The sequence below is a fragment of the Bufo bufo genome, chromosome 2 (assembly GCF_905171765.1).
Source record: "Bufo bufo chromosome 2, aBufBuf1.1, whole genome shotgun sequence".
In the NCBI taxonomy this organism is placed as follows: domain Eukaryota; kingdom Metazoa; phylum Chordata; class Amphibia; order Anura; family Bufonidae; genus Bufo; species Bufo bufo.
In genome coordinates, this window is record NC_053390.1 from 467771352 (window position 1) to 467797435 (window position 26084).

The following is a 26084-nucleotide window of genomic DNA, read 5'->3' on the forward strand; positions in this document are numbered from 1 at the left end:
GGACGATTGGCTCCTAAAGGCCTCTTCGGTTCCAGTCCTTTCCCACCATCTTCATATTGCGATCTCCTTTCTGGTCCACCTAGGGTGGATCATCAACTGGCAGAAGTCGAATGTGAGCCCGTCGACTTCGGTAACCTACCTAGTCCCTCCAGTTAACTCCAGAAAGAAGAACTCGGATTCAGGACCTGGCAAGGTTCTTATCTGTTCCTCGTCGAGTTCCTATCCGGACTCTCATGAAGATGTTGGGGCTCATGTCAGCGGCTGCGGATGCAGTCGCTTGGGCTCTGTGGCACCTCCACCCTCTACAGTCGGAGGTCCTTTCCAAGTGGGATGGCAGCCCTGCCGGGCTAGATTCCCGGTGCTCCCTTTATTATCAAACTCGAAGCTCCCTGAGATGGTGGTTCCATCTCCCGGGCGGGGGTCTATAACCCAGCCATCCTGGGTCATATTGACAACGGACGCGTCCCAAGTAGGCTGGGGCGCTCGCCTAGACTATTCCCCAGTCCAGGGGACTTGGTCTCCTCAGGAGCGGCTACTCTCTTCCAATCTCCGAGATTTGAGCCATCCAGCTAGCCCTCCTTCACTTCGCCCCCCGAATCTGGGGCAGGGCGGTGAAAGTACAGTCAGACAATATGGCTGCGGTTCTGTACATCAACAAGCAGGGTGGCACAAGATCTCTACCCCTCCTTTCGGAGATCAGGATGATTCTTCGGTGGGCAGAGTCGAACCTTTCCCACCTGTCTGCCATCCACATTCGAGGTTCCCTCAATATGATCGCAGATTGCCTGAGTCGCGGTCTACCGACGATGGAGTGGTCCTTGCATCTGGAGATGTTCTGGCAGATAGTCCTCAAGTGGGGTTTGCCAGAGGTAGATCTCATGGCAACGAGGTTCAACGCCAAGGTGGAGAGGTTCTGCTCCCTCTACAGGGAGGACAACCCCCTGGCGATAGATGCTCTGTCAATACCGTGGAGGTTCAGGCTGGCTTACATCTTCCCTCCATTTTCCATGATACCTAGGGTATTGATGAAAATCCGTCAGGATCAGGCCTCGGTGATGGGCCAAAACGGTATGATGGCTAAGAGATCCTGGTTTACCCAACTCATTCAGATGAGTCGAGGGCATTATTGGAGGCTCCCCCCTCATCTCTGCCCAGATCTGCACAGATTCAACCTGACAGCCTGGAGGTTGATCAGTCCCTTCCCAGAATATAAGGGCTCTCAGAGTCGGTCCGGAGAACATTGTCACATTCAAGAGCAGACTCTACCAAAAAAGCCTACTCCAAAATCATGAGGATCTTCTCGTCTTGGTGTGCCTCTAAACAGGTGGCGTTTGCAGATCCGCCCCTCTCTGCAATACTTCAATTCCTGCAGGATGGCCTTGACAAAGGCCTTGCTCCATCTACTCTGAAGGTCCAGATTTCTGCCATTTCGGCCTGCCTCAACAGATCCTATTCTCTGGACCCACTCATCAAACGCTTCCTCAAAGGAGCTGAAAGATTGAAGCCTACAGTACTGAAGCCCATCCCTCAGTGGGATTTATCAGTTGTACTCAAGGGGTTAGCATCTCCCCCTTTCGAGCCTTTGGAGGAGGTAGATTTGAAATTTGTGTTGTTGAAGTTGGTCTTCCTACTGGCGGTAACCTCGGCCAAGAGGGTCTCGGAGCTTCAAGCTTTCTCGGCCCACGAACCCTATACCATTTTTCTACAAGACCGGGTTCTCCTAAGATTTCTTCCATACTTCAGGCCCAAGGTTCCATCGTTTCAAAACATCAACCAAGTTATTTCATTGCCAGTTTTGTTTTCTCTTTCTCCCTCCTCCAGAGATCCAGTCAAACATTCGTTGGATATCTCGAGATGCCTCCAGATCTATGTGGATAGATCTAGGGAGTTCAGGATAGATGAGAACCTCTTTATCCTGTTTGCCGGTAAGTCTAAAGGCTATAAGGAGTCCAAGACTTCTATTAGTCGCTGCATTAAGGAGGCCATAGGAGAGTCCTTCGTTTCTCAGGCATTGGATCCTCCAGAGTTTGTGAAGGCCCATTCCACTAGGGCCGTCTCTACTTCTTTTGCTGAAAGACGTCTCCTTCCTCTGGTGAGTTTTCGGCATTTGGGCAGACTATTCTTAGTTCTACCAGGCATGAGGGCCCTCCCTAGGGGTTCTTCTTGCTATCTCCCCATCTGTGCTGCTTGTAGGACATAAGGGAATCGTTCATTTCTAACGATTAATTTGTTTTCCCTTAGTCCTATTAGCAGCACACAAATATCCCACCCTAGTAAAGTTATTCTTGCTATAAACACAGTGGGCTGGGGGGCGGTTCCCTCCTTTTTGTAGGGGAGTGAAGTTTATTATTGGTACTTGGGCTCATTAAACTTCCGCCGGTCCTACCAGTCCACGGGGGTAGTTAACCCCATCTGTGCTGCTGTTAGGACTAAGGGAAAACAAATTATCGTTAGAAATTAACGAATATCCCTCATCCCCAAGCATATTTTGGCACCTTTTTATTTAGCTGTTTTTGCTTTTACTTGTAGCAGACAACTAGCTGGAACTCTAGCTAGGTCAGGCACCAAAATACATTTTCTCCATATTAAATAATTTTAGGGCAGATGTTACCTTCAGTTTTGCATTAGTATTTTAAAACGCATATGTAAAGCAATGGGATGTATGTTAGGGTACTTTCACACTGGCGTTAAAGTTTTTCGGTATTGAGTTTCGGCACAGGGGCTCAATACCGGGAAAAAAAGCTTCAGTTTTATCCTAATGCATTCTGAATGGAGAGCATTCCGCTCACTATGCATCAGGATGTTTTCAGTTCAGTCCCTTTTACGGAATTTGGCCGGAGAAAATACCGCAGCATATGGATTTCTGGATCCGGCAGGCAGTTCGGCGACGGAATTGCCTGCTGGAATCCTCTAACGCAAGTGTGAAAGTACCCTTATTTGTGGCTGTCAAGTAGATAAAGAGCAAAATGTTCTGGTGAAAAGGTGAGCTTGATTCGTTGTAACTTCCCTCCTTTAGGTTACCTGCACACGAGTGCAGGTTTGAAAACTGAAATTCCACACAGATTTTTGTGCGGATTTTGATGTTTCTCTCTGATCCTACTCTTTGCATGACAAAATGCATGAGATCAGGGAGAACGCTGCATTGCAAAGGGTGGAATCCACACTAAAATTGACCTGCTGCAGATTGGAAAAGCCACACAGCAGGTCAATTTCCACAGGAAAGAAAAAAGATGTACATGAGATTTATCAAATCTCATTCACTTTGCTGGTACAGTTTTGCGTATTTTATCTGCGCAAAAATTTACTCTGAAAAACCGTGCGGATCTGCAATGTGTCTAGGTACACTAGAATATACTTTCTCTTGTAACCCTGCGTGTATTGGTTCCCCATGTGTAAGCTGCAAGTTATTTAACACTTGTCTGACTTTTTTTTTATAAGCTTTCTGCTTCTTTTTAAGATACAGTCCTGATCCACGCCTTGTCCAGTTTCAAAAGGAAAGAAGTATTGGACTACGTCTTGCTGGGGGAAATGATGTGGGAATATTTGTTGCTGCTGTCCAGGAAGGGAGCCCTGCAGCCAGAGAAGGGATGAAAGAGGGTGACCAGATCCTACAGGTGACCCATCTTTTTAAGATTTGTTAACTTTCCCCATTCACCCCTTTTAAAACCCACTCACAGTAGTTTTCAGGGCTTTTTAAAGTCTATGGGCACCTTTTGAGGGCAGTTTATTTTATTACTGCGCATTTTACACATTTTCGGCTAAAACAATTTCAATTAGCCTTTATTAAAAATAGCCCAAAATAAGTAGAATGCAATGATTTAAAAATACCCCCAAAGCTCTACATAGTCTTGCAGGTATCTTTTAAGTGGCAGTTTTGTTATGTTGCAGTCATTGTTTTTCATCCATGTCATTGGAGAACACTGAAGAACATGGCTATAGCTTCTGCCACTAGGAGGCGACACTATGCTGAAGAAAGCGTTAGCTCCTCCCACCACTTTTTATTCTTGTATATGGGAATACAGGCAGAAACAGCTCCCTGTCTTCCCAATGGCGAAAAGAGTGACCAGGGGGTCATCATAACACGCAGCTCATTCCCTACCACCAGAAGGAGGGACAACAGCTCTCTAAATTTGCTGTCACTTGCCAGCGTTTGTGTCACCTTTTCTGACAAGTCCCCCTATTTCAGCATGACTTCTGTCTCCAAGGGGCAGCATGCTGAAGAAGGGGATCTGGGTGCATCTGCGGTACAAGACCTCAAAAGATATCCACCTTCCCTTTTAGTTAGCCTTCTCATCTCTCCCCCCCCCCCCACATCCCTGTCTGTGTCATCTTGTTACTTGTACAGTGCTGTAGGGGTTAATTCCTTTCTCATTTATTATTTTAGCACAAGCCCCAACATGAAATTTTTAGAAAAAAGTGAAAGGATCGGAAGACATTTTGCACTTAACGTAAAAACCTTGTATCTTTCTTTCACTGGGGTACACAACACCCACCGAGATGTTTGGTTTTTAACTTTTTTCCTCTCCCAGTTTGTGGGAATCTTAAGGTTTTGTCTCTCCTACTGCTTTTGTACAAACCTTTTCTAGCTTTAGTTTTAGCTTAGACCCTGTAGGACGGGTATAGCTGATGGAAAGAGTAAACACTTAGTGTCCGCCTCCTGGTAGCAGCAGCTATACCCATGGTCCTGCCCATGTCTCCCAATAAGCAGAAGAGAAAAAGATTTTAGGTTAAATACAAAAATCCAGTTTCTGCGTTAGGTTACCCTAATAACTTAAATTGACATAGCAATGGTATGTTTCTAGATCTTCAGAACTCACCAAACTATAATCTCTTCAATAAAAAATAATAATGAAGTGAAAATAAAAATACGGATAAAAATGATAAAAGTTCACCACTGTGTTTTCTTCTTTTTTGGCGTCTCAGACCACCGTGTGAAGCGGGCTTATTCACATTCAACAGACCGTTCAAAGAAGGGGTAGCGCTGCCTCACTTGGCTATAATTCAAGAGTCTTGATCAGGATAGGATACAACAGCTTTTTGGTGATGCCAAACAACAAGGTTCCACAGGAGGATAATCTCGGTCACAAAACCACCCCTCTGTAGATATAAAGGTTCAGGCACATAGTGAAGGTCCACCAATGTTTCCAATGATAACAGATTTTTTTTATGTGGTTTAAAAAAAATAGTGGATTTATAATGGAAGGGGGGTGGGAGAACGTTTTATGTTATTTCGACACCCATATAAAAGGAACGCCCATATGTGAGTGTATCATCTGCTCCTGATGAAGCTGGTGTGGCGAAACCTGGGTTGAGCGGTGTTATAACTAAAGAGATTTTATTTTATGCCTACTGATTTTATACCTGATTTTATACCTTTCATTGGAAACATTGGTGGACCTTCACTATGTGCCTGAACCTTTATATCTACAGAGTGGTACCTCGTTGTTTGGTATCACCAAAAAGCTGTTGTATCCTATCCTGATCAAGACTCTTGAATTATAGCCAAGTGAAGCAGCGCGACCCCTTCTTTGAACCACCAAACTATAATGTCTGTCACCGAGAAATGAGTGCAATGGATGCATACTGGTACCATGGGTATTTTGACCCCAGCATGTAAGACGATATACTGTTGCCATTCCCAGGTAAATGAAACCAGTTTCCACAACATGACACGTGAAGATGCTGTACAATATCTAATGAACTTGCCACAGAACGAAGATGTTCTAATACTGACCCAGGGGAAGGAGGACAGTAAGTTAAATAACGTAGCTAGTTTTCCCCTGTACTATATGTTCTTTGGTGTTGGATGCACACTACAAGCTGTTTGTTATAGTTTACAGGAAGATGATTAAGTCCAATGTTGGTGATTCCTTCTATATCCGTACACACTTTGATCATGAGGCAGATAGTCCATCTAGCCTGAGCTTCACTCGGGGTGAGATTTTCCATGTTTTGGACACAATGTACCGTGGGAAGCTTGGGAGTTGGCTTGCTGCACGTGTTGCTCGTGATCTGAAGGAGATGGACAAAGGAATTATCCCGAATCGTCTTAGGTAAATTATTTGCCATGATCTTAAGACCATATCTTTTATCTGTTTTCCACCTTAGTTGATCCTGAAGTTGAAATTCATACTTTTTCAGGGCGGAACAGTATGCTAGCTTAGAAAACGTCTTAAAGCCCCAGTCATCTTCAGGACCACGAGCTGAATTTTGGAAGCTGAGAGGCCTGAGGGGAGCCAAAAAAATATTAAAGAAAAGTAGAGAGGATTTGTCTGCAATTACTAGCAAGGCCAAGTATCCACCTTATGAGAAAGTGGTGCTTCGGGAAGGTAACAATACACCAAACTTTCTGTTCCTATCTAGTGACTGACCTAAATGTGCCAGTATACCAGTAGTTGTGAGAGACTTTCTGGTTAATCCGATGTATGAAAGTAGCATTGATGTAAAACTATACTTTATTTATGCTGTGTGGATCATTAAACAGTTCAAATTGAGCACTTTAGAGCCATTGCAGGGATCTCGTTACGTGGATCTTAAAATTTTATACTTGAGTCCCACTGTAAAATTTTATTGCGGCATTGTTTTTTTTTACTCTATTAAATTATTTTTATTTAAAAAGTCTGCCTTTCCCCTCTAATGCTGCTCTAGTTCCCGCTGCTTTTCACTTCCTGTTCCTGGCCAGCAAAGGCCTGCTCAGCTAATCACTGGCTGAGGCGGGTCACAGCTTTGGCCAGAGATTGCTTGAGTGGGCCTTTCCTGGCATTTTCAGTTTGTCACGCCAGGACCAGAAAGTGAAGAGCAGCATGGACCGGATCAGCTACAGAAGGGCGGTTGTGAGAGATTGGTCAGGGTGAGTGTGGTTTATTTTAAATTTTTAAGAGCATTCTGTAAGTACGATTTTTCATATTAAGCTGCCAACAGGTTCATGGGGATCTCCTTGGGGGCTGTCCTCTGCCGGCTTCAGCTTCATTTAATCTACTGCGCATGCGCCAGCAGCTCTCCTTAGCCAGAAGTGACTGTACTAATACCTATGTCAGGGTCAGGAGAACTGCGCATATAGCTGGCGCGTGCGCAGTAGGTTAAATGAAACTGAAGGCGGCAGAGGGATCGCAGACCATGCGGGTGCTCAAGTGACATCTTGTTGCGCCTGTGTGAGATTACAGTGCAGGGTCTGCTTGACGTCAGAGGAGCTAGGAAGGGACTTCAGGATGAGGGGAGGTGCGAGGCTTATTCAGAATGGTTGTGGCTTGGCTCCACTAACCATCAGGACAGCCCCATGGGCTCTTTTCACAGGTAATTAGCATAAATATAAAATAGTTTTTAAGGCAAACAACAGCATTCATATGTCACACACGGGTATGTTTCTAACATACTCAGAGACCTCCGTGAACCGGTTGGCAGCTTAACATGAAAAATCGTGCTGACAGAATCCCTTTAACCATTTTTAAATCTGATTTCCCTAGTAAACCCCTTTTTCAAACTGTCCGTTCACTAAAGACAGCTTGGTCATTCAGCTAAAAGCCACTTTCCTTATTCCTCCCGGGGGTAAACAAGTTATCGCCTATTCAATCATTGGATCCCAGTTGGAGATGATGGGGGTTGATTTCCCTTGCAATGACATTAGAGTGTCAGCTGATCCATCTTTTTAGGCTATAGCTAGATGCCATGAAAGAATCTGCAGCATGCTAAATTTCTGCCATTTTTTTAGCAACCCAATCCACATGTATTGCACTGTAATTTGCTGTGGATTTGAGGTGCAGAATCCAGACTGCGAATCCACAGCATCAAACTTCAGCCTATGGAGCATAATTAGTTATGATTACATTTTTAAAGAAATGTAACCGGTTCAGACTATAGTGATATTAGAGCAGCTTTATAGGCTTTCATTATTGGCCCTGGAGCTATGTAGAGAAGGTATAGAGTAAATGCAGCGCTTATTTTTCCAATTTGACTTCAAAGCGGCTTTTGAAATCGAGTGTAGATAATAGGTTTGCCCTTTTGGTGTAACAGTTTTAACCACTGGACTGTTCAGCGTTTTAGTAACTGCAGTGTAATTTTCTTCATTTATCTGGAATGAAACACCATTTCAGGCTCGATTCTGCTCTCTACCTGCCTTACAAAGCCTGAAATCATGGGCAAGGGTTCATTTTGCTATGAGACATATGACTTGCCTGATGTCACCTAGGATTCTAGAATGTAGCTTTGTACAAGAGTGAGAATCAATTTTTAGAGGACACACGTGAATCTGTTTCCTGCTGGGTTAAAATACCTGTGCTCCGGTAAATGACTTTCTGCCAGGCCAATATTATAGGAATCTTTGGAGACGTCTTCTCAACAATGCACCCTTAGTCTGATACGATAAATACAGCCTTTGTATTGCTACACTTTGTGCAGTGAACCTTTACCGCCTATAATTCTGCATAACATCAGTACTAAGTCAGCAGATTCTTATTGTCCATTGTGTATGGTTATAAAGGAAGGTGTTTATGCATTAACATGGGCACTCACTGCCCTAAAAACTCTCAGCTGTCTGATATTTCAGGACCCAGTGAAATGAAGTCTCCAATTTCAACTGCTGGACATCCTTATTGTACGAATATGAAAACTTTTATGTGTTTTACATAGCGTATATGTAACTTTATAGGTTTCATACCATTGCTAGTGCTCAATGAATTCATCTAAATAGGGGGCTGACTCCTAGGGCTCCTGTCCTCAGTGAATATTTAGCAATTATATTTCATTTCATATTTTAATGCCTTTATTATAAACTGTGAGGCAAACATATACTGTACTAGCCTTTTGCAGTCTTTGGTTGGTGATCCGTAGGACACAGAACTGTAATAAGGCTATATGTGTGGGCCCTTAATTTCTTAATACATTTATTCTAACTGTATAATACTGTTATATTCTAAATGTTTTATTTTATTATTCTTGTAATTATATTTTCTAGCAGTTCCAGAAACGGCTATGGGTTATTAATCTTCTCCACATTTTTTTTCCTGTCCTTTCACATTGACTCTTTTAGCTATTATAATTATCTAATTATCTTTTTGTACATACAGCTATTTTTTTCTGTTGACAAAAATGGTAACTTTTTTTAATTTACATGTTTTATGCAGCAAGTTTCAAAAGGCCTGTTGTAATCCTGGGTCCTATAACAGATATTGCACATATTAAACTCTGTGCAGAATTACCCCAGGAATTTCAATCAGCAGGTGAGTTGTGCTTAGAAATAGAGGTTATTTTCAGTGGTGGAAATCCGTTTTTTGGGGAATTCATCGTGCAAATCAACCACTGAGAGTCTCTTATTCTGGTTGCAGAAAGTATGTCTCGAGATGATGGCGGTTCCAAAGTCATCAAACTGCAGATTGTAAAAGAGATTGCAGAACAGGTGAGCAGTTTTATAGAGCTTTTGCGCATTTCTTAATGCTGAATTAATATGGATGACAGCTTTCTCCGTATCTGTGTGTACACAGAAGGCTGTCAGTCACGGTGATCAGGACTCTCACGGTCTCTCCTAGGAGTCCTGTCCAGATTTTCTGATTTTGGTGCAAAATATTGCACCTTGTGTTTTAGACAGTGTGTTGTTTTTTACTATGCTGGACAAGAGGGCCTAGTTTAGCTGAAAAGTATGTGTGACATCACATGCGACATTTTGCACTGAAATGTGCCAACATTTCTGTTGTGAAAATATAAAGTAAACTTTGGCTTAAAGGAGTTTTTTCTGGGAGTCCTGTATTGATGGCTTATCCTCGGGATAGGTCATCCGATCTGATCAGTGAGGGTCCGAGACTCTGCACCCCTGCCGTTCAGCAGTGCCTCTGGTGAGTGCTACAGTATAGTTACAGCTTACCAGTCAGAGCACCATACATTGTATAGCGGCTGTACTTGATATTGCAGCTCAGGTCCATTCACTTGATAGTAGTTCATCAATATTGAATTCTCAGAAATCTCCTTTAAAGACTCTCTGTTTAGATGTCAAACCTGTCTTACTAATAGTAAATCTGGACCAAATCCTGCACTTTCTGTCTTGACTGACATCTCTGAAGAGAGGGAACATCTTTACAAGCAGGGATGAAATCTGGCATGTGTGCCATTGTTGTTCATTTCTCCCGGGCTTGTAATGACCATCTCTGTTCTCAGGGACATCAATGAAGCAGAAGAAACTAGGGTTTCTGCCTCTTTGACATCAGGGACCTAATTTGCATATGACGCAGAGGCATCCAATTATTATTTTTTAAACTGAAGGGCTTTGGGGCTCCAGTGAGTGCCATATACCCTTCATTGTTTACAGGATACAGTTTTGTACATTTTGTAGTAGCTGAGAGTGGTCAGTGAAAGGACTGAGCTGCAATGCCAGGCACAACCACTACAATCAGGTGATCGGCTAGGTTGTTGGGAGTGACATGATATTGATGGGATACTAAAGGATGGGCCATCTATATTATAATCTCAGAGAAACCCTTTAATTAAGAAATAACAATATATCATTTAATTAAATGTCTTTAAAGATGCAAAACACATTTCCTCAAACATTTACAAAAAATATTTTTTAAGAGAAATTCCTGTGGCCACCACTAGAGGGAGCCTAGGAGGTTACTGCATACTGTTTTATTAAGTTCAGTGTATGCAGTATACTTTTATGTACCCCCTTACTAGTGGCTGCTGGCAGCCAGAATTTATTATTTAAATCGTTTTTCCAAGGTAGATTTGTAATGGGCCAACCGCAGGGACATAATGGAAAAAAAAGCGAACTTCCCTTCCCGACCCACTCCAGAGCTGCCTGTTGTGGCTGAATCTGTGATATCCTGTATACCACTGAAACCAATCACTGGCGTTAGTGTAAGGCCTCATGCACGTGGCCGTTGTGCCGTTTTCCGTTTTTTTTCGCGGACCCATTGACTTTCAATGGGTCCGTGGAAAAATCGGAAAATGCACCGTTTTGCAGCCGAGACCGTGATCCGTGTATCCTGTCCGTCAAAAAAATATGACAAGATTGGCATCCGTGTCCGTGATCCGTGGCCGTAGGTTACTTTAATACAGACGGATCCGAAGATCCGTCTGCATAAAGCTTTTTCAGAGCTGAGTTTTCACTTTGTGAAAACTCAGATCCGACAGTATATTCTAACACAGAGGCGTTCCCATGGTGATGGGGACGCTTCAGGTTAGAATATACTAAAAGAACTGTGTACATGACTGCTGCCTGGCAGGTGCTGCCAGGCAGCAGGGGGCAGCCCCCCCCCCTGTAGTTAACACATTGGTGGCCAGTGCGGCCGGCCCCCCCTCCCTCCCCTGTAGTTAACTCGTTGGTGGCCAGTGGGCCCTCTCCCATCCCTCCCCCTCCTAATTATAATCTCCCCCCCTATCATTGGTGGCAGCGGAGAGTACCGATCGGAGTCCCAGTTTAATCGCTGGGGCTCCGATCGGTAACCATGGCAACCAGGACGCTACTGCTGTCCCGGTTGCCATGGTTACTTAGCAATTTGTAGCAGCATTATACTTATCTGCGAGCTACGATGTCTGCGTCCGGCCGGGAGCTCCTCCTACTGGTAATGGACAGGTCATTAAGCAATGCGCCGCACAGACCTGTCACTTACCAGTAGGAGGAGCTCCCGGCCGGACGCAGATATCGCAGCTCGCAGGTAAGTATAATGCTGCTACAAATTGCTAAGTAACCATGGCAACCGGGACAGCAGTAGCGTCCTGGTTGCCATGGTTACCGATCGGAGCCCCAGCGATTAAACTGGGACTCCGATCGGTACTCTCCGCTGCCACCAATGATAAGGGGAGAGATTTTAATTAGGAGGGGGAGGGAGGGGAGAGGGCCCACTGGCCACCAACGAGTTAACTACAGGGGAGGGAGGGGGGGGCCCACTGGCCACCAACGAGTTAACTACAGGGGAGGGGGGGGGGCCGGCCGCACTGGCCACCAATGTGTTAACTACAGGGGGGGGGGGCTTCCCCCTGCTGCCTGGCAGCACCTGCCAGGCAGCAGGGGGCAGTCATGTACACAGTTATTTTAGTATATTCTAACTTGAAGCGTCCCCATCACCATGGGAATGCCACTGTGTTAGAATATACTGTCGGATTTGAGTTTCACGATGTAACTCAAATCCGACGGTATATTCTAACATAGAGGCGTTCCCATGGTGATGGGGTCGCTTCAAGTTAAAATATACCATCGGATTGGAGAAAACTCTGATCCTATGGTATATTAACTCCTGACTTTACATTGAAAGTCAATGGGGGACGGATCCGTTTGAAATTGCACCATATTGTGTCAACGTCAAACGGATCCGTCCCCATTGACTTGCATTGTAATTCAGGACAGATCCGTTTGGCTCCGCACGGCCAGGCGGACACCAAAAATCAAGGAAGACCCACGGACGAAAAAACGGTCATGGATCAAGGAAAAACGGAACCCGTTTTTGCGGACCGCAAAAAAATACGGTCGTGTGCATGAGGCCTAAGGCATGACATTGCTAAGGCCAGTGGTATACAGGGCATCAATGTTGCAACCATAAGAGTATGTCACTGATGCAGCTCAGCAAAGGGGACAGAGTGGTGATGCTGGATTGGAGAGAGCTGGAAAAATGCATTAAAGTTTTTCTTTTGTATTATTATTTTTACAATGTCCCTGTAGTTGGTCCATTATAAATATAACGCTGTGTAAGATATTTGGATCCCTGTGAAAAATAGAGCAACACTCTAACATTTTTAAAGATAAAAGATCAAAACCCTATATTTAAATGCACGGTATTTTGATTTTTAAAAAGCACACAATGATGCTCAATAGACATTTACTTTAAGTGCATTGCTGCAAATGTTGCTCAAGTTCATCAGAGGAATGTGTATGGGATTAGGACCTCCTTCTACCTGTGACTGATAGTTGTGTAACAGGGAACTTCTTTCTATATCAAGCTAAATGTTGCCTTCTCATGTAGAATAAGCATGCACTATTGGACATCACACCAACGGCAGTGGAACACCTGAATTATGTGCAGTTCTACCCAATTGTAGTCTTCTGCAACCCAGAGAATAGACAGGGGGTTAAGGCAATGCGACAATGGTTACTTCCAGAATCCAAGAAGAGCTCCCGGCGTTTGTATGCACAAGCTGTGAAACTGCGCAAGAACAGTTCCCATCTTTTCACAGGTGAACACATGCTTCCTTCACCCTCTTATATTGTCTTTATTGTTTGCTTTTTATTACTGTTTTCTTTAGTTACTCTCTCGTATTTATATGCAATCATTAATTTATTTTTAAGCGACTATTAACTTGAGTGGAGCTAGTAACGCATGGCTTCCCAGTTTGAAGGAAATTATTCGGACAGAACAAGGAAGACCTATATGGACTACTGAAGAGAAGGTGAAGATTTTAAGCTCCATGGGACTTGGGGTGCAGGAATATGTATTTTTTTAAGGCAACACTTACCTTTTTAATTGAGAATAAACAGATATTTTTTTTTTTTAGGCTGCGACTCTAGTTAATGAGCCTCTGGATCTGATGAATGGGTCGGCAGTTGGGTCTGCAGATTACTTGAGTTGTGACAGTCGGGCTAACAGTGACTATGAGGAGACTGATGCTGAAGGCGGAGCTTATACTGACCAGGAGCTGGATGAGGAGTTCCAAGAACCTGCACTAGCCCGTTCTTCTGAACCTGTTGTTGAGCATTCACCTTCTTACCATGATATCGCCTCACCTTATGAAAGATCATATTCTTACGAAGGCCAGTCATCTATTGAAACCTCTTCCTACCATGAAAACCAGTCACCGACTGAGCCATTTTCGCACTACAGAGATCATTCCCCATCTAATAATATTGCACAGGTAAATCTTTTTATACCATTATTACATTTTGTCGGTTTGATTATTTTTAGCAAAATAATCTAAAACTGTAAAAGCAAATGAAGAAAATTATTTCTTAAGGCGAACCTGTCACCACAAACATGCAGTTTATTTAGCATGTTATAGAAATTGAGAAGCTGAGCAGATTGATGTGTAGTTTTATAGGAAAAGATTCAATAAGACTTGTAATGTATTCATTGTGTTTTCTATGCTTAGAAGTGGGCCGTCCTATTCAGCGATTGACAAGCTTTTCTTTAGAAATACTTAAATCTGTCAGTCACTGTAGAACCTTCCACATGACCTCTAAGCAGTGGCGGATTATAATTGGGGCGTTTGGGTCTTTAGCCCGGCATCGCTGGGGGGGCCCAACGCCAACAAACTACGGCGGGGCACGGGAGCGCATAGTTTCCTGCCCCCCGATCACCGCTATAGGCTTCAGGCCTAGTAGGCCTGAAGCCTATGCGGTAGTAAAATCCCGGTGCTGGCGGGCGTGATGATGTCATTGCGCGCCTGTGCCCGGAAGCAGCACACTGACGTGTGTGTGCAGTGTGCCTGCCTACCATGTACGAGTGAGTGCTGACTGGGACACAGGTAAGTATTAGCTTTTATTTTTATTTTTTATTTTTTTGTGTGTGCCAACTTTGGGGGACATTACTGGGGGGGGGGGGCAGGAGAATATTACTGAAGGGACAGATGGGGAGCAAACTACTACGTGAGGGCAAATTACTAGTGTGTGGGAAATTAATACTGTGGGGGCAGTGTGGGGGGAAATTACTACCGTGGGGGGAATTAATACTGTGGGGGCAGTGTGGGGGAAAATTACTACCGTGGGGGGAATTAATACTGTGGGGGCAGTGTGGGGGCAAACTACTATATGGGGGTAGTGTGGGGGATGTTGCTATTGGGTAGGAACTATAGGGGCATTTCTATTACAAGGACATATTAGGTGACATTATTGTTCAGGGACACTATACAGGCATTATTACCTGGAGTACAATATAGGATGTTATTACTGGGGGCACTCTAGGGGACATTATAATAGCTGTAGACACTATAGGGACATTTGGGGGTCATTTATCAAACTGGTGTAACGTATGAACTGGTTTAGTTACCTATAGCAACCAGATTCCACTTTTAATTTTAGACAGCTCCTTTTGAAAATGAAAGGTGGAATCTGATTAGTTGCTATGGGCAACTAAGCCAGTTGTACATTACACCAGTTTGATAAATGACCCCAATTATGAGAAATCTAACATGTCTGTGTAACAAACTCTGTAGAGACGAGATGCAGCGGAAAGAATTAGTCATGGCGTTCTGGGGTAAACGGAGGAGAAGAGGAAAGAGAAGATCTACATGACAGGAGATGTCACTGGAAGTAAGAGGTATGTGGTGCTGTATTCTATTATATGTAAAGCTGGCTCACTACTGTGAGCTGTGTCTCATCTTCTCCTCCCAAGTCTTTTTTTTATTCTAATTTACCGTATTTTTCGCTTTATAAGATGCACTTTTTCCCCCCAAAATGGGGGGAAGAAGTCAATGCGTCTTATAAAGCAAACGTGCCCAGAAATATGGCCGTCACATTGCAGGCTGTTATTTAGAGACTCACCTCCAGTTTTAATAATGTGAGGCGGCGCCCTCTAGTAGGAAGTGTGGGGCGGGCGGCGGTCATTGAAGCTAAATGCCGCCAGCATGCATGTTTAACAAGACGTGTGAGCGCTCCGTCTACTGTTGCTTAGCAGCACTGACGCTGTGCTGTCCTCCGAACCACACCTCCCTCCCCTACTGTGACACGCTCCGGCACTGCTGCCCTGTATGTTGAGCTGATTGGTGGAGGCAGCAGAGCAGCAGTTCCCGCCGTGCTCCCCACCAATCAGTTTAGTCAGTTGCCTGACCGCTTGCCACTACCAACTGCTCGTCACTACTAAACCTCCGTCACCCCGAGTCAGCACTGCTTTCCCTTGGGACTACCCTTGGGACTACCTGAGACTTGGTGAGTGACAGCCTGGATATAAAGAAGGGGAGCTCAAGGGCCGACCTGGACAAATAAGTATTACATAGTGCTATAACCTCTCCTCATTTATAGGAATACACCCATGTACTGAGTACATGGGTGCTCTCTTTAGGATGAGGGGGGTTATAGTCACATTTAATATAAACACTGTCTAGAAGCTGTACTATTATTGGCCTAAGTGTTTGCATTAAATGTGACTATAACCCCCCTCATTCATAGGAATACACCCATGTGCAGCAGTGCATGGGTGAATTTCTATGGTGAGGGGGGTTATAGTCACATTTAATCAGGGGCGTTGCTAGGTTAAAACATTCGGGGCCTGGGCCCCTGTAGTTTTGTCCCAGGCCCTGAATGTCCTGCCTGCCTGCTAGATACAACTGTATTGCTATCCTCAGGATAGCAATACATTTGAATCTAATACACTAAAAGATCTGAAGGACCTGTGGTGACATCACAGGTCATGTGACAGGCAGTGGTTGAGAAGTACCTGTGATGATGTCACCATCATGTGACCAGTGCAGGAGAGGACGGCAGTGAAGAGAAGACCTGGGGGAAGAAGCTGTGGTGAGATCTGCTACATGAGGAGAGGTAAGTGAAGGGAGAGGCAGAGCAATGCTAGAATTGTGGTTATTTTACTGGGACTGTATGTTAGGGCTGAAGGGAGGGATGTTATTTACATGGGACTGTGTGTTGGAGGTGGCTTGGGAGGGGATCGTGTTATTTACATGGCACTGTATGTTAATGGTAGCTGTGAGAGGGAGTGATGTTATTTACATGGGACTGAATGTTGAAGGTGGCTGGTGGGGGTGAATGATATTTACATGGGACTGAATGTTGAGGGGGTGATGTTTACATGAGATTGCATGTTGGAGGCGGCTGGGGAGGAGGTGTTGTTATTTATATAGGACTGTATTTTGGAGGGGGCTGGAGAGATGGTGTGATGTTATTTACATGGGACTGTATGTCGGAGGGGCTGAAGGGAGAGGAGTGATGTTATTTACATAGGACTGTATTTTGGAGAGGGTAGAAGAGATGGTGTGATGTTATTTACATGGGCCTGTATGGTGGACAGAGGAATATAATTACAGGGGGCACTGCAGGGGGCATTATAAATACTGGGGGCACTTCAGGGTGACCATTATAACAGTGGGGGCAGTATAAATACTGGGGGCACTGTAGAGGTATTATAAATCCAGGGGACATTAGGCGTTCTTATTACTACTGGGGGCTCTATAGGAGGGACATATATATCTGCCTTATTTCTACTAAGAGCACTATGGGGGCCTTATTACTACTGAGGGGGGCTGTAGAGAGCTTTATTACCACTGGGGGAAAAATAGGGGGCCTTATTTCTACTGGGGGCTCTGTGAGGGTATTATTAATACTGGAGGGAGTCTATAATTGCGAGAGTCATCAACAATACATAATATAAGGATATTGGCAAACTAATAGTACATACGGAGCAATCCCGCAAAAATCTTAGCCAAAACTCCAGGAAGACAACAGCAAAAACAGGACTCGCCCAACAAAGTGTGTACAACCAGGATGGCGCTACCATAATTGAGGTCATTACATTTCCTGGTTACATAGGAAATGTAATGACCTCAATGAATAAAACACGTTTTACTGAAATTGATTTCACATAAAACTATATATCAGTCTGCTCAGCTTCTCCTGCTCTATATCATGCTGCCTGCAGATTACACTGCATTTTCATTGTGACGGGTCCTCTTTAAAACCATTTTAATGGGACACTAGTATGTTCAAATCATTTAGTTTATGTAGAAAACTTTGTTACCAATATATGGATTTTCTTTCTTCAGTGAAATGATTTTCCAGATGTTTTTGTATTATACTGTGCTTACTCCGTGGAAGAAGCCCTCATTGGAACTGACCTTCCCACTCTGGTTTCATTGCAGCAGGGTTCCCCAACTAGTTGCAATCACATCCCTTCATATCGCTCACCAGTTTTTGGCTATATATAATGTACTGTAATCTATATATTTTTTTTTTTTAAGTGAAATGGCTTAATGCCACTTGTCATGTTGGCTCATTAACTAGAAAAAGTTAAGGAACGTTGTCAGACCTACAGAAATTAATTATGGCTGCGAAAGTGCTCAGCCTAAAGAAGAAAAAAGCCACTTACCTGTTCATTGGTGCTCTGTTCTAGTGCTGAGGGTCCCATCCCTGCTGCTTCCTGTCCCCTGTGGACCAGAAGTGAGACATCCTGTATGTTGCTATGTGCACTGATGCAGCCATTCACTGGCCATAGTGGTCACATGCTACTTGGCTTTGTTTCTTTAGGCTGAATACTCAGAATCTGCTCTCACTGCTGGAATCAGAATTAACTCAGGTTCCAGCAGCTTAACTCCTCAGATGCCATGATCATTAGTGCCCACCGCTTCTGAGTATTTAAATAGAGTGAAGGAGCACCCTGTGAATTGTGCTGTGCACTGAACGCACTCAACCGTGCCGTGTATCGGCATATATCACATCCTGCCTCTGGAAGGATGTAAAAGACTGTCTGTCTGTAAATACCCCTATACACTGTGATACTGGTATCGCCGTACCTATAACAACCAATCTATTAAATTATCCCATTATTTAACCCGAACAGTGAATGCCAGAATTGTCATTTTTTTTGGTTACCTTTCCTCACAAAAAAAGTTGAGTAAAAACAATCAAAAGGTTACATGTATCCCAAAATGGTATCAATAAAAACTATAGCTAACCTTGCAAAAAAAAAAACTCACACAGCTCAATCGACTGACAGTAAAGCAGTTATGAGAACACAAAGTAGTAAAGTAGTAAAAAAGAAACAAGCCTCATATGGCTATGTTGATAAAAATAAAATAAAAAAAGTTATGGCTTTTGAAATGCAGAGATGAAAAAAACTAAAAATATATTGCTCTTTCCATTTTTTTTTTTTTAGCTGCCCAGAGTCCCTCCACTGCATGTTTTTGCCCCATATACTTGATTTTCATGTCAGGACTTTCCTTCCCCTGTTCTCGGCAGGATATTTACATGCAGAACTTCCTGTTTTTATCAGCTTCCTTCTGGGTTTGCTAAGCAATCCCAGCATGCTTTGTTCTGTAATGTTTCACAGGGCTTGCTCTGCTTGCCACACTATTCCCTCTGCAGTAGTCACGTCCCCTACAACTACGCTCTCAATGTTAGTTAGGCGGAGCAAATTCTGTGAAACATTAATGGCCAAGCATGCTGGCTTTGGTTAGCAGACCCAGCAGGAAGATAATGAAAACAATAAGTAAACCATGTACAGTCAGGTCCATAAATATTGGGACATTGACACAATTCTAAAATGTTTGGCTCTATACACCACCACAGTGGATTTGAAATGAAACAAAGAAGATGTGCTCTAACTGCATACTGTCAGCTTTAATTTGAGGGTATTTACATCCAAATCAGGTTAACGGTGTAGGAATTACAACAGTTTGCATATGTGCCTCCCACTTGGTAAGGGACCAAAACTAATAGGACATAATAATCATAAATCAAAGTTTCACTTTTTAATACTTGGCTGCAAATCCTTTGCAGTCAATTACAGCCTGAAGTCTGGAACGCATAGACATCACCAGACGCTGGGTTTCATCCCTGGTGATGCTCTGCCAGGCCTCTACTGCAACTGTCTTCAGTTCCTGCTTGTTCTTGGGGCATTTTCCCTTCAGTTTTGACATCAGCAAGTGAAATACATGCTCAATCTGATTCAGGTGAGGTGATTGACTTGGGCATTGTATAACATTTCACTTCTTTCCCTTAAAAAACTCTGGTTGCTCTTGCAGTATGCTTTGGGTCATTGTCCATCTGCACTGTGAAGCGCCGTCCAATGAGTTCTGAAGCATTTGGCTGAATATGAGCAGATAATATTGGCCAAAACACTTCAGAATTCATCCTGCTGCTTTTGTCAGCAGTCACATCATCAATAAATACAAGAGAACCAGTTCCATTGGAAGCCATACATGCCTACGCCATGACACTATCACCACCATGCTTCACTGATGAGGTGGTATGCTTAGGATCCATACTCTTTTCTTCCCATCACTTTGGTACAAGTTGATCTTGGTCTTATCTGTCCATAGGATGTTGTTCCAGAACTGTAAAGGCTTTTTTAGATGTCGTTTGGCAAACTCTAATCTGGCCTTCCTGTTTTTGAGGCTCACCAATGGTTTACATCTTGTGGTGAACCCTCTGTATTCACTCTGGTGAAGTCTTCTCTTGATTGTTGACTTTGACACACATACACCTACCTCCTGGAGAGTGTTCTTGATCTGGCCAACTGTTGTGAAGGGTGTTTTCTTCACCAGGGAAAGAATTCTTCGGTCATCCACCACAGTTGTTTTCCAGGGTCTTTTGGTGTCGCTGAGCTCACCGGTGCATTCCTTCTTTTTAAGAATGTTCCAAACAGTTGTTTTGGCCATGCCTAATGATTTTGCTATCTCTCTGATGGGTTTGTTTTGTTTTTTTCAGCCTAATGATGGCTTGCTTCACTAATAGTGACAGCTCTTTGGATCTCATCTTGAGAGTTGACAGCAACAGATTCCAAATGCAAAAAGCACACTTGAAATGAACTCTGGACCTTTTATCTGCTCATTGTAATTGGGATAATGAGGGAATAACACACACCTGGCCATGGAACAGCTGAGAAACCAATTGTCCCATTACTTTTGGCCCCTTAACAAGTCAGAGGCACATATGCAAACTGTTTTAATTCCTACACCGTTCACCTGATTTGGATCTAAATACCCTTAAATTTAAAGCTGACAGTCTGCAGTTAAAGCACATCTTGTTCGTTTCATTTCAAATCCATTGTGGTGGGATATAGACCCAAAAATGTTAGAATTGTGTCGGTCCCAATATTTATGGACCTGACTGTAAATCACTGACAGAATGCAGTGACTCTAAGAAACTTACAGAAACTCTATAGTCATCATTGTCTCCAATCTCTTCCCTCTCCTGTTCCAATCTAGCTGCAACACACCACTCTGATACCCTCAAAAGCACGATGGATGAAGGGAAGCCCTCTTCACCACCTCCCAAAACAGAAAAAAACAACCCTTGCACACACAAAGAATTCGCTTTCAGCGACGCTCCAGGAATACTGAACTCCTGTGGAGAAAATCTCATACACCAGAAGATTTCATCCATTATAAGTTTATGCTAAGAACTTATAACTCTGCCCTCCACTTTGCCAAACAGACCTACTTCACCCCTCTCATCTCTTCACTATCCCCAAAAAAATAAAAATAAAAAAACCTCTTCACTCACGCCTTAGTCCTAAAGTACAGATGCCCATCACTGAACTCGTTGCTGAAGATCTGGCCACCTACTTCAAAGGGAAAATTAAAAACGTTCGGCATGAAATTATCTCCCTCTCTTGAAGCATCATTGTGTTCCCCTTCCCTCCCGCTCCTCCTCTGGTTCACTTTCCACACTTGTTCCAGCCATAGAAGAAGTGGTCTCCAGGCTTCTATCTTCTTCTTGACTTACTACCTGCACTACTGATACTAGTCCCTCACACCTCCTCCAGTCTCTCTCCCCATCTGTCATTAGTCACTTAACTACAATATTTAACCTCTCTTTCATCTTGCATCTTTCACTCCTTTTTCAAACATTCTGTCAAACCCCCATTCCTGAAAAAGAAACAACTTTTGACCCATCCTGCACAACTACAGACTTGTCTCTAATCTCCCCTTCATTTGTAAACTTGTAGAACACCTCATCCCCTATCTCTGTGTTAACTCTCTCCTTGACCTCTTACAATCTTGTTTCCACACTGTATAGAAACTGCCCTTACTAAAAGTGACAACTGACTTCCTGGCAGCTAAGTACACTGGTGACTACTGTCTGTTATCCTGGATCTCTCTGCAGCATATGACACTGTAGACCACTAACTCCTACTTGGTATGCCGCAATTTATTGGCCTCAAAGGGAATCTGTCAGCTCCGAAATAACCCCTAAACTGGAGTAAGCAGTGTATAGTATGTGATGCTGAGTCCGATTGTTATTTTTATCTTCAGACCCATTTGCAATCCCAGGGCCGGTTTTAGACAAAATGTGGCCCTGGGCAAAATCAAAAGTGGTGCCCCGAATCCTGTAATAATGTACTAACAACACGGTTACATTCTGTTATTTCTATACAGACTAATGGAGCAATTTAAATCTGATGATTGTAAGTTGTGGTCCACTTGGGGGACTTAACAAAAAGTAAAAAAAAAAGTTAAAAAAAGTTTGGAAAATATAAAAAAACCTTAAATTAAAATCACCTTCATTCCCCAAAATAAAAAGAAACAAAAAATGGCATTACGGGCATCGCCGAAAACCCCCATACTATTGAAATATTTTATAAAGTTAGCGCATATGGTGATCGGCGTAACATAAAAATATTTTAAAAAGGCTGATTCGCGTTTTTTTATCACTTTATCTCCCAAGAAAATTGAATAACATCCCAAAATGTTATTGTCAAAAACGACATCGTCCTGCAAAAAATGAGCCCCCATACATCTCAGTAGACATAACTAAAAAAGTTGAGGGTCAGAATATCGCGATGAAAAGAATATAATAAAACATTTTATGAAGAATCCTGTGTATTTAAGTTTTATTTAGCCTTTTTTTTTTTTAAATTTAATCTTTTTATTTAAACTCTATTTTTAAAATGTTTCTGTGGGGATTCGAACTCTCAACCATCTACATTAACTCCTTAAGGACACGGCCATATTTCACCTTAAGGACCAGGCCATTTTTTTGCAAATCTGACCAGTGTCACTTTGTGTGAAAAACTTTTAAGCGCTTTTAGTTATCCAGGCCATTCTGAGATTGTTTTTTCGTCACATATTGTACTTCATGACACTGGTAAAATGGAGTCAAAAAAATTTATTTTTATTTATAAAAAATACCAAATTTACCAAAAATGTGGAAAAATTAGCAAATTTCAATTTCTCTACTTTTATTATAGATAGTAATTCCTCCAAAAATAGTTATTATTTTACATTCCCCATATGTCTACTTCATGTTTGGATCATTTTGGGAATGCCATTTTATTTTTTGGGGACGTTACAAGGCTTAGAAGTTTAGAAGCAAATCTCGAAATTTTTCAGAAAATTTCTAAAACCCACTTTTTCAGGACCAGTTCAGGTCTGAAGTCACTTTGTGAGGCTTAAATAATAGAATCCACCCAAAAATGACAAACTACACCCCTCAAGGTATTCAAAACTGATTTTACTAACTTTGTTAACCCTTTAGGTGTTCCACAAGAATTAATGGAAAATAGAGATGAAATTTCAGAATTTCACTTTTTTGGCAGATTTTCCATTTTAATAATTTTTTTCCAGTTACAGAGCAAGGGTTTCCAGTCAAACAAAACTCAATATTTACGGCCCTGATTCTGTAGTTTACAGAAACACCCCATATGTGGTCGTAAACTGCTGTACGAGCACACTGCAGGGCGCAGAAGGAAAGAAATGCCATACGGTTTTTGGAAGGCAAATTTTGCTGGACTGGTTTTTTGACACCATGTCCCATTTGAAGCCCCTCGATGCACCCCTAGAGTAGAAACTCCAAAAAAGTGACCTCATTTTGGAAACTACAGGATAGGGTGGCAGTTTTGTTGGTACTATTTTAGGGTACATATGATTTTTGGTTGCTCTATATTACACTTTTTGTGAGGCAAGGTAACTTTTTGTTATTTACAACATTCATCTGACAGGTTAGATCATGTGGTATTTTTATAGAGCAGGTTGTCACGTACGTGAAAATACCAAATATAGTTTTACATAACACAGCATAAAAAATAAAAATAAATTATTCTTTAGTGTCTCCACATTCTGAAAGCCATAGTTTTATTTATTTTTTGGCCGACTGTCTTGTGTAGGGGGTCATTTTTTTTCGGGATAAGATGACTTTTTGATTGCTTGCTATTACACTTTTTGTGATGTAAGGTGACAAAAGGCATTTTTTTACACTTTTTTTTGTGATATTTTTATATTGTAGGTTATTACGGACGCGGCAATGCTTAATATATCTACTTTTTTTTATTTATGTAAGTTTTACACAATGATTTCATTTTTGAAACAAAAAAAAAATCATGTTTTGGTGTCTCCATAGTTTGAGTGCCATTGTTTTTTCAGTTTTTGGGTGATTATCTTAGGTGGGGTGTGATTTTTGCGGGATGAGATGACTGTTTGATTGGTACTATTTTGGGGGGCATATGCCTTTTTGATCGCTTGGTGTTGCACTTTTAGTGATGTAAGTAGACAAATTTTTTGACGGTGTTCATCTGAAGGGTTAGGTCATGTGGTATTTTTATAGAGCTGGTCGTTACGGACGTGGCAATACCTTATATGTATACTTTTTTTTATTTAAGTTTTACACAATGTCATTTTTGAAACAAAAAAAAAAAAATCATATTTTAGCGTCTCCATATTCTGAGCGCCTTATTTTTTTCAGTTTTTAGGCGATTATCTTAGGTAGGGTCTAATTTTTTGCGGGATGAGATGACTTTTTGATTGGCACTATTTTGGGGTGCGTATGACTTTTTGATCGCTTGCTATTATACGTTTTGTGATGTAAGGTGACAAAAAATTGCTTTTTTTTACACGGTTTTTATTTTAAAAAAATTTATGGTGTTCACCTGAGGGGTTAGCTCATGTGATATTTTTATAGAGCAGGTTCTTATGGACTTGGCAATACCTAATATGTATACTTTTTTTTATTTACTTAAATTTTATACAATACCAGCATTTTTGAGACAAAAAAAAGATGTTTTAGTGTCTCCATATTCTGAGCCATAGTTTTTTAATTTTTTTGGGCGATTGGCTTAGGTTGGGGCTCATTTTTTGCGGGATAAGTTGACCGTTAGATTGGTACCATTTTGGGGGGCATACACCTTTTTGATCACTTGGTGTTGCACTTTTTGTGATCTAAGGTGACAAAAATGGCTTTTTTGGGGGCATTGCAGAGGGGATCAGACCCCCAAAAGTTGAAGACCCAGAGTGGGACAGAATTAAAAAGGAAAGAAAAAAGTGTTTTTCATATATAAAAAAAAAGTTTCAAGGAAAAAACAAAGTTGTAAAAAATAGAAAAGGAAAAAACTAAAGACATATTGGGTATCGCCGTGTCCATAACACGATTTAAAAATATCACAATATAAGGTGACTGCTGTAAAAAAAACAAAAAACTTCCAAAACTACATATTTTTGGTCACCATGGCCCATAAAATGTTATATTGAATGGTCAAAAAATCACATGTACCCAAAAATCGTACCAATAAATACATCAACTCTTCCCACAAAAAACTAACTGCTACACAAGATGATCGGCAGAAAAATAAAAAAATATGGTTTTCAGAAAATAGAGACAGAAAAACATGATTTTTTTCAAAAATGCTTTATTATGTAAAACTGAAACAAACAAACAAAAAAGTAGACACATTGATATTGTCACGTCCATAACAACTCGCTCTATAAAAGTAGTGCATGATCTAACTTGTCAAATGAACGTTGTAAAAAACAAAAAATAAAAACTATGCCAGAACAGCCATTTTTTGGTTACCTTGCCTCACAAAAAACATAATAAAGAGTGATCAAAAATCATATGTACCCCAAAATAGGGGTATTAATAAAACTGTCACCTTATCCCTAAGTTTCCAAAATGGGGTCACTTTTTTGGAGTTTCTCCTGTAGGGGTGCAGCAGGGGGGCTTCAAATGGGACATGGTGTCTAAAAACCAGCCCAGCAAAATCTGTCCTCTAAAAACCATATGGCGCTTTTTTCTTTCTGAACCCTGCTGTGCGCCCATACAGCAGAGTACGATTCAAAAATTCTAAGGCTTCTAACGTCCTAAAAAAAAGACATTTTCAAAATGATGACAACATAAAGTAGACATATGGGGAATGTTAATAACTATTTTATGAGGTATCACTATCTGTTTTAAAAGCAGAGAAATTGACATTTAAAAAATTAGTAATTTTAATTTTTTTTTTGTAAATTTGGGATTTTTTTAAAATTATTAATTAACGTGAAATATATTGACTCAAATTTACCACTGTCATGAAGTACAATGTGTCTCGAGAAAACATTCTCAGAATGGCTTGGATAAGTAAAAGCATTCGAAAGTTATTACCACATAAAGTGAGACAAGTCAGATTTGCTATAAATTGCCTGGGCAGGAAGGTGAAAACTGGCACGGGATAAAAGGGTTTAAAGAGAATCTG

General features: G+C 41.9%; 1 protein-coding gene across 6 annotated transcripts in view; it reads left to right on the forward strand.

Annotated features, from left to right (window-relative positions):
* TJP3 (tight junction protein 3) overlaps window positions 1–26084 on the forward strand; it is a 100981-nt gene that overhangs the window by 54263 nt on the left and 20634 nt on the right. For 5 of the 6 annotated variants that reach the window (XM_040417698.1, XM_040417697.1, XM_040417699.1 and 2 more), the window contains exons 11-19: window positions 3458–3614; window positions 5643–5751; window positions 5834–6053; window positions 6142–6329; window positions 9120–9215; window positions 9321–9391; window positions 12945–13155; window positions 13268–13368; window positions 13474–13830. In XM_040417698.1, coding sequence (XP_040273632.1) covers window positions 3458–3614; window positions 5643–5751; window positions 5834–6053; window positions 6142–6329; window positions 9120–9215; window positions 9321–9391; window positions 12945–13155; window positions 13268–13368; window positions 13474–13830 — 1510 coding nt within the window. The remainder of the gene's footprint in view (window positions 1–3457; window positions 3615–5642; window positions 5752–5833; window positions 6054–6141; window positions 6330–9119; window positions 9216–9320; window positions 9392–12944; window positions 13156–13267; window positions 13369–13473; window positions 13831–26084) is intronic. The other variant, XM_040417696.1, reaches the window with a different exon arrangement.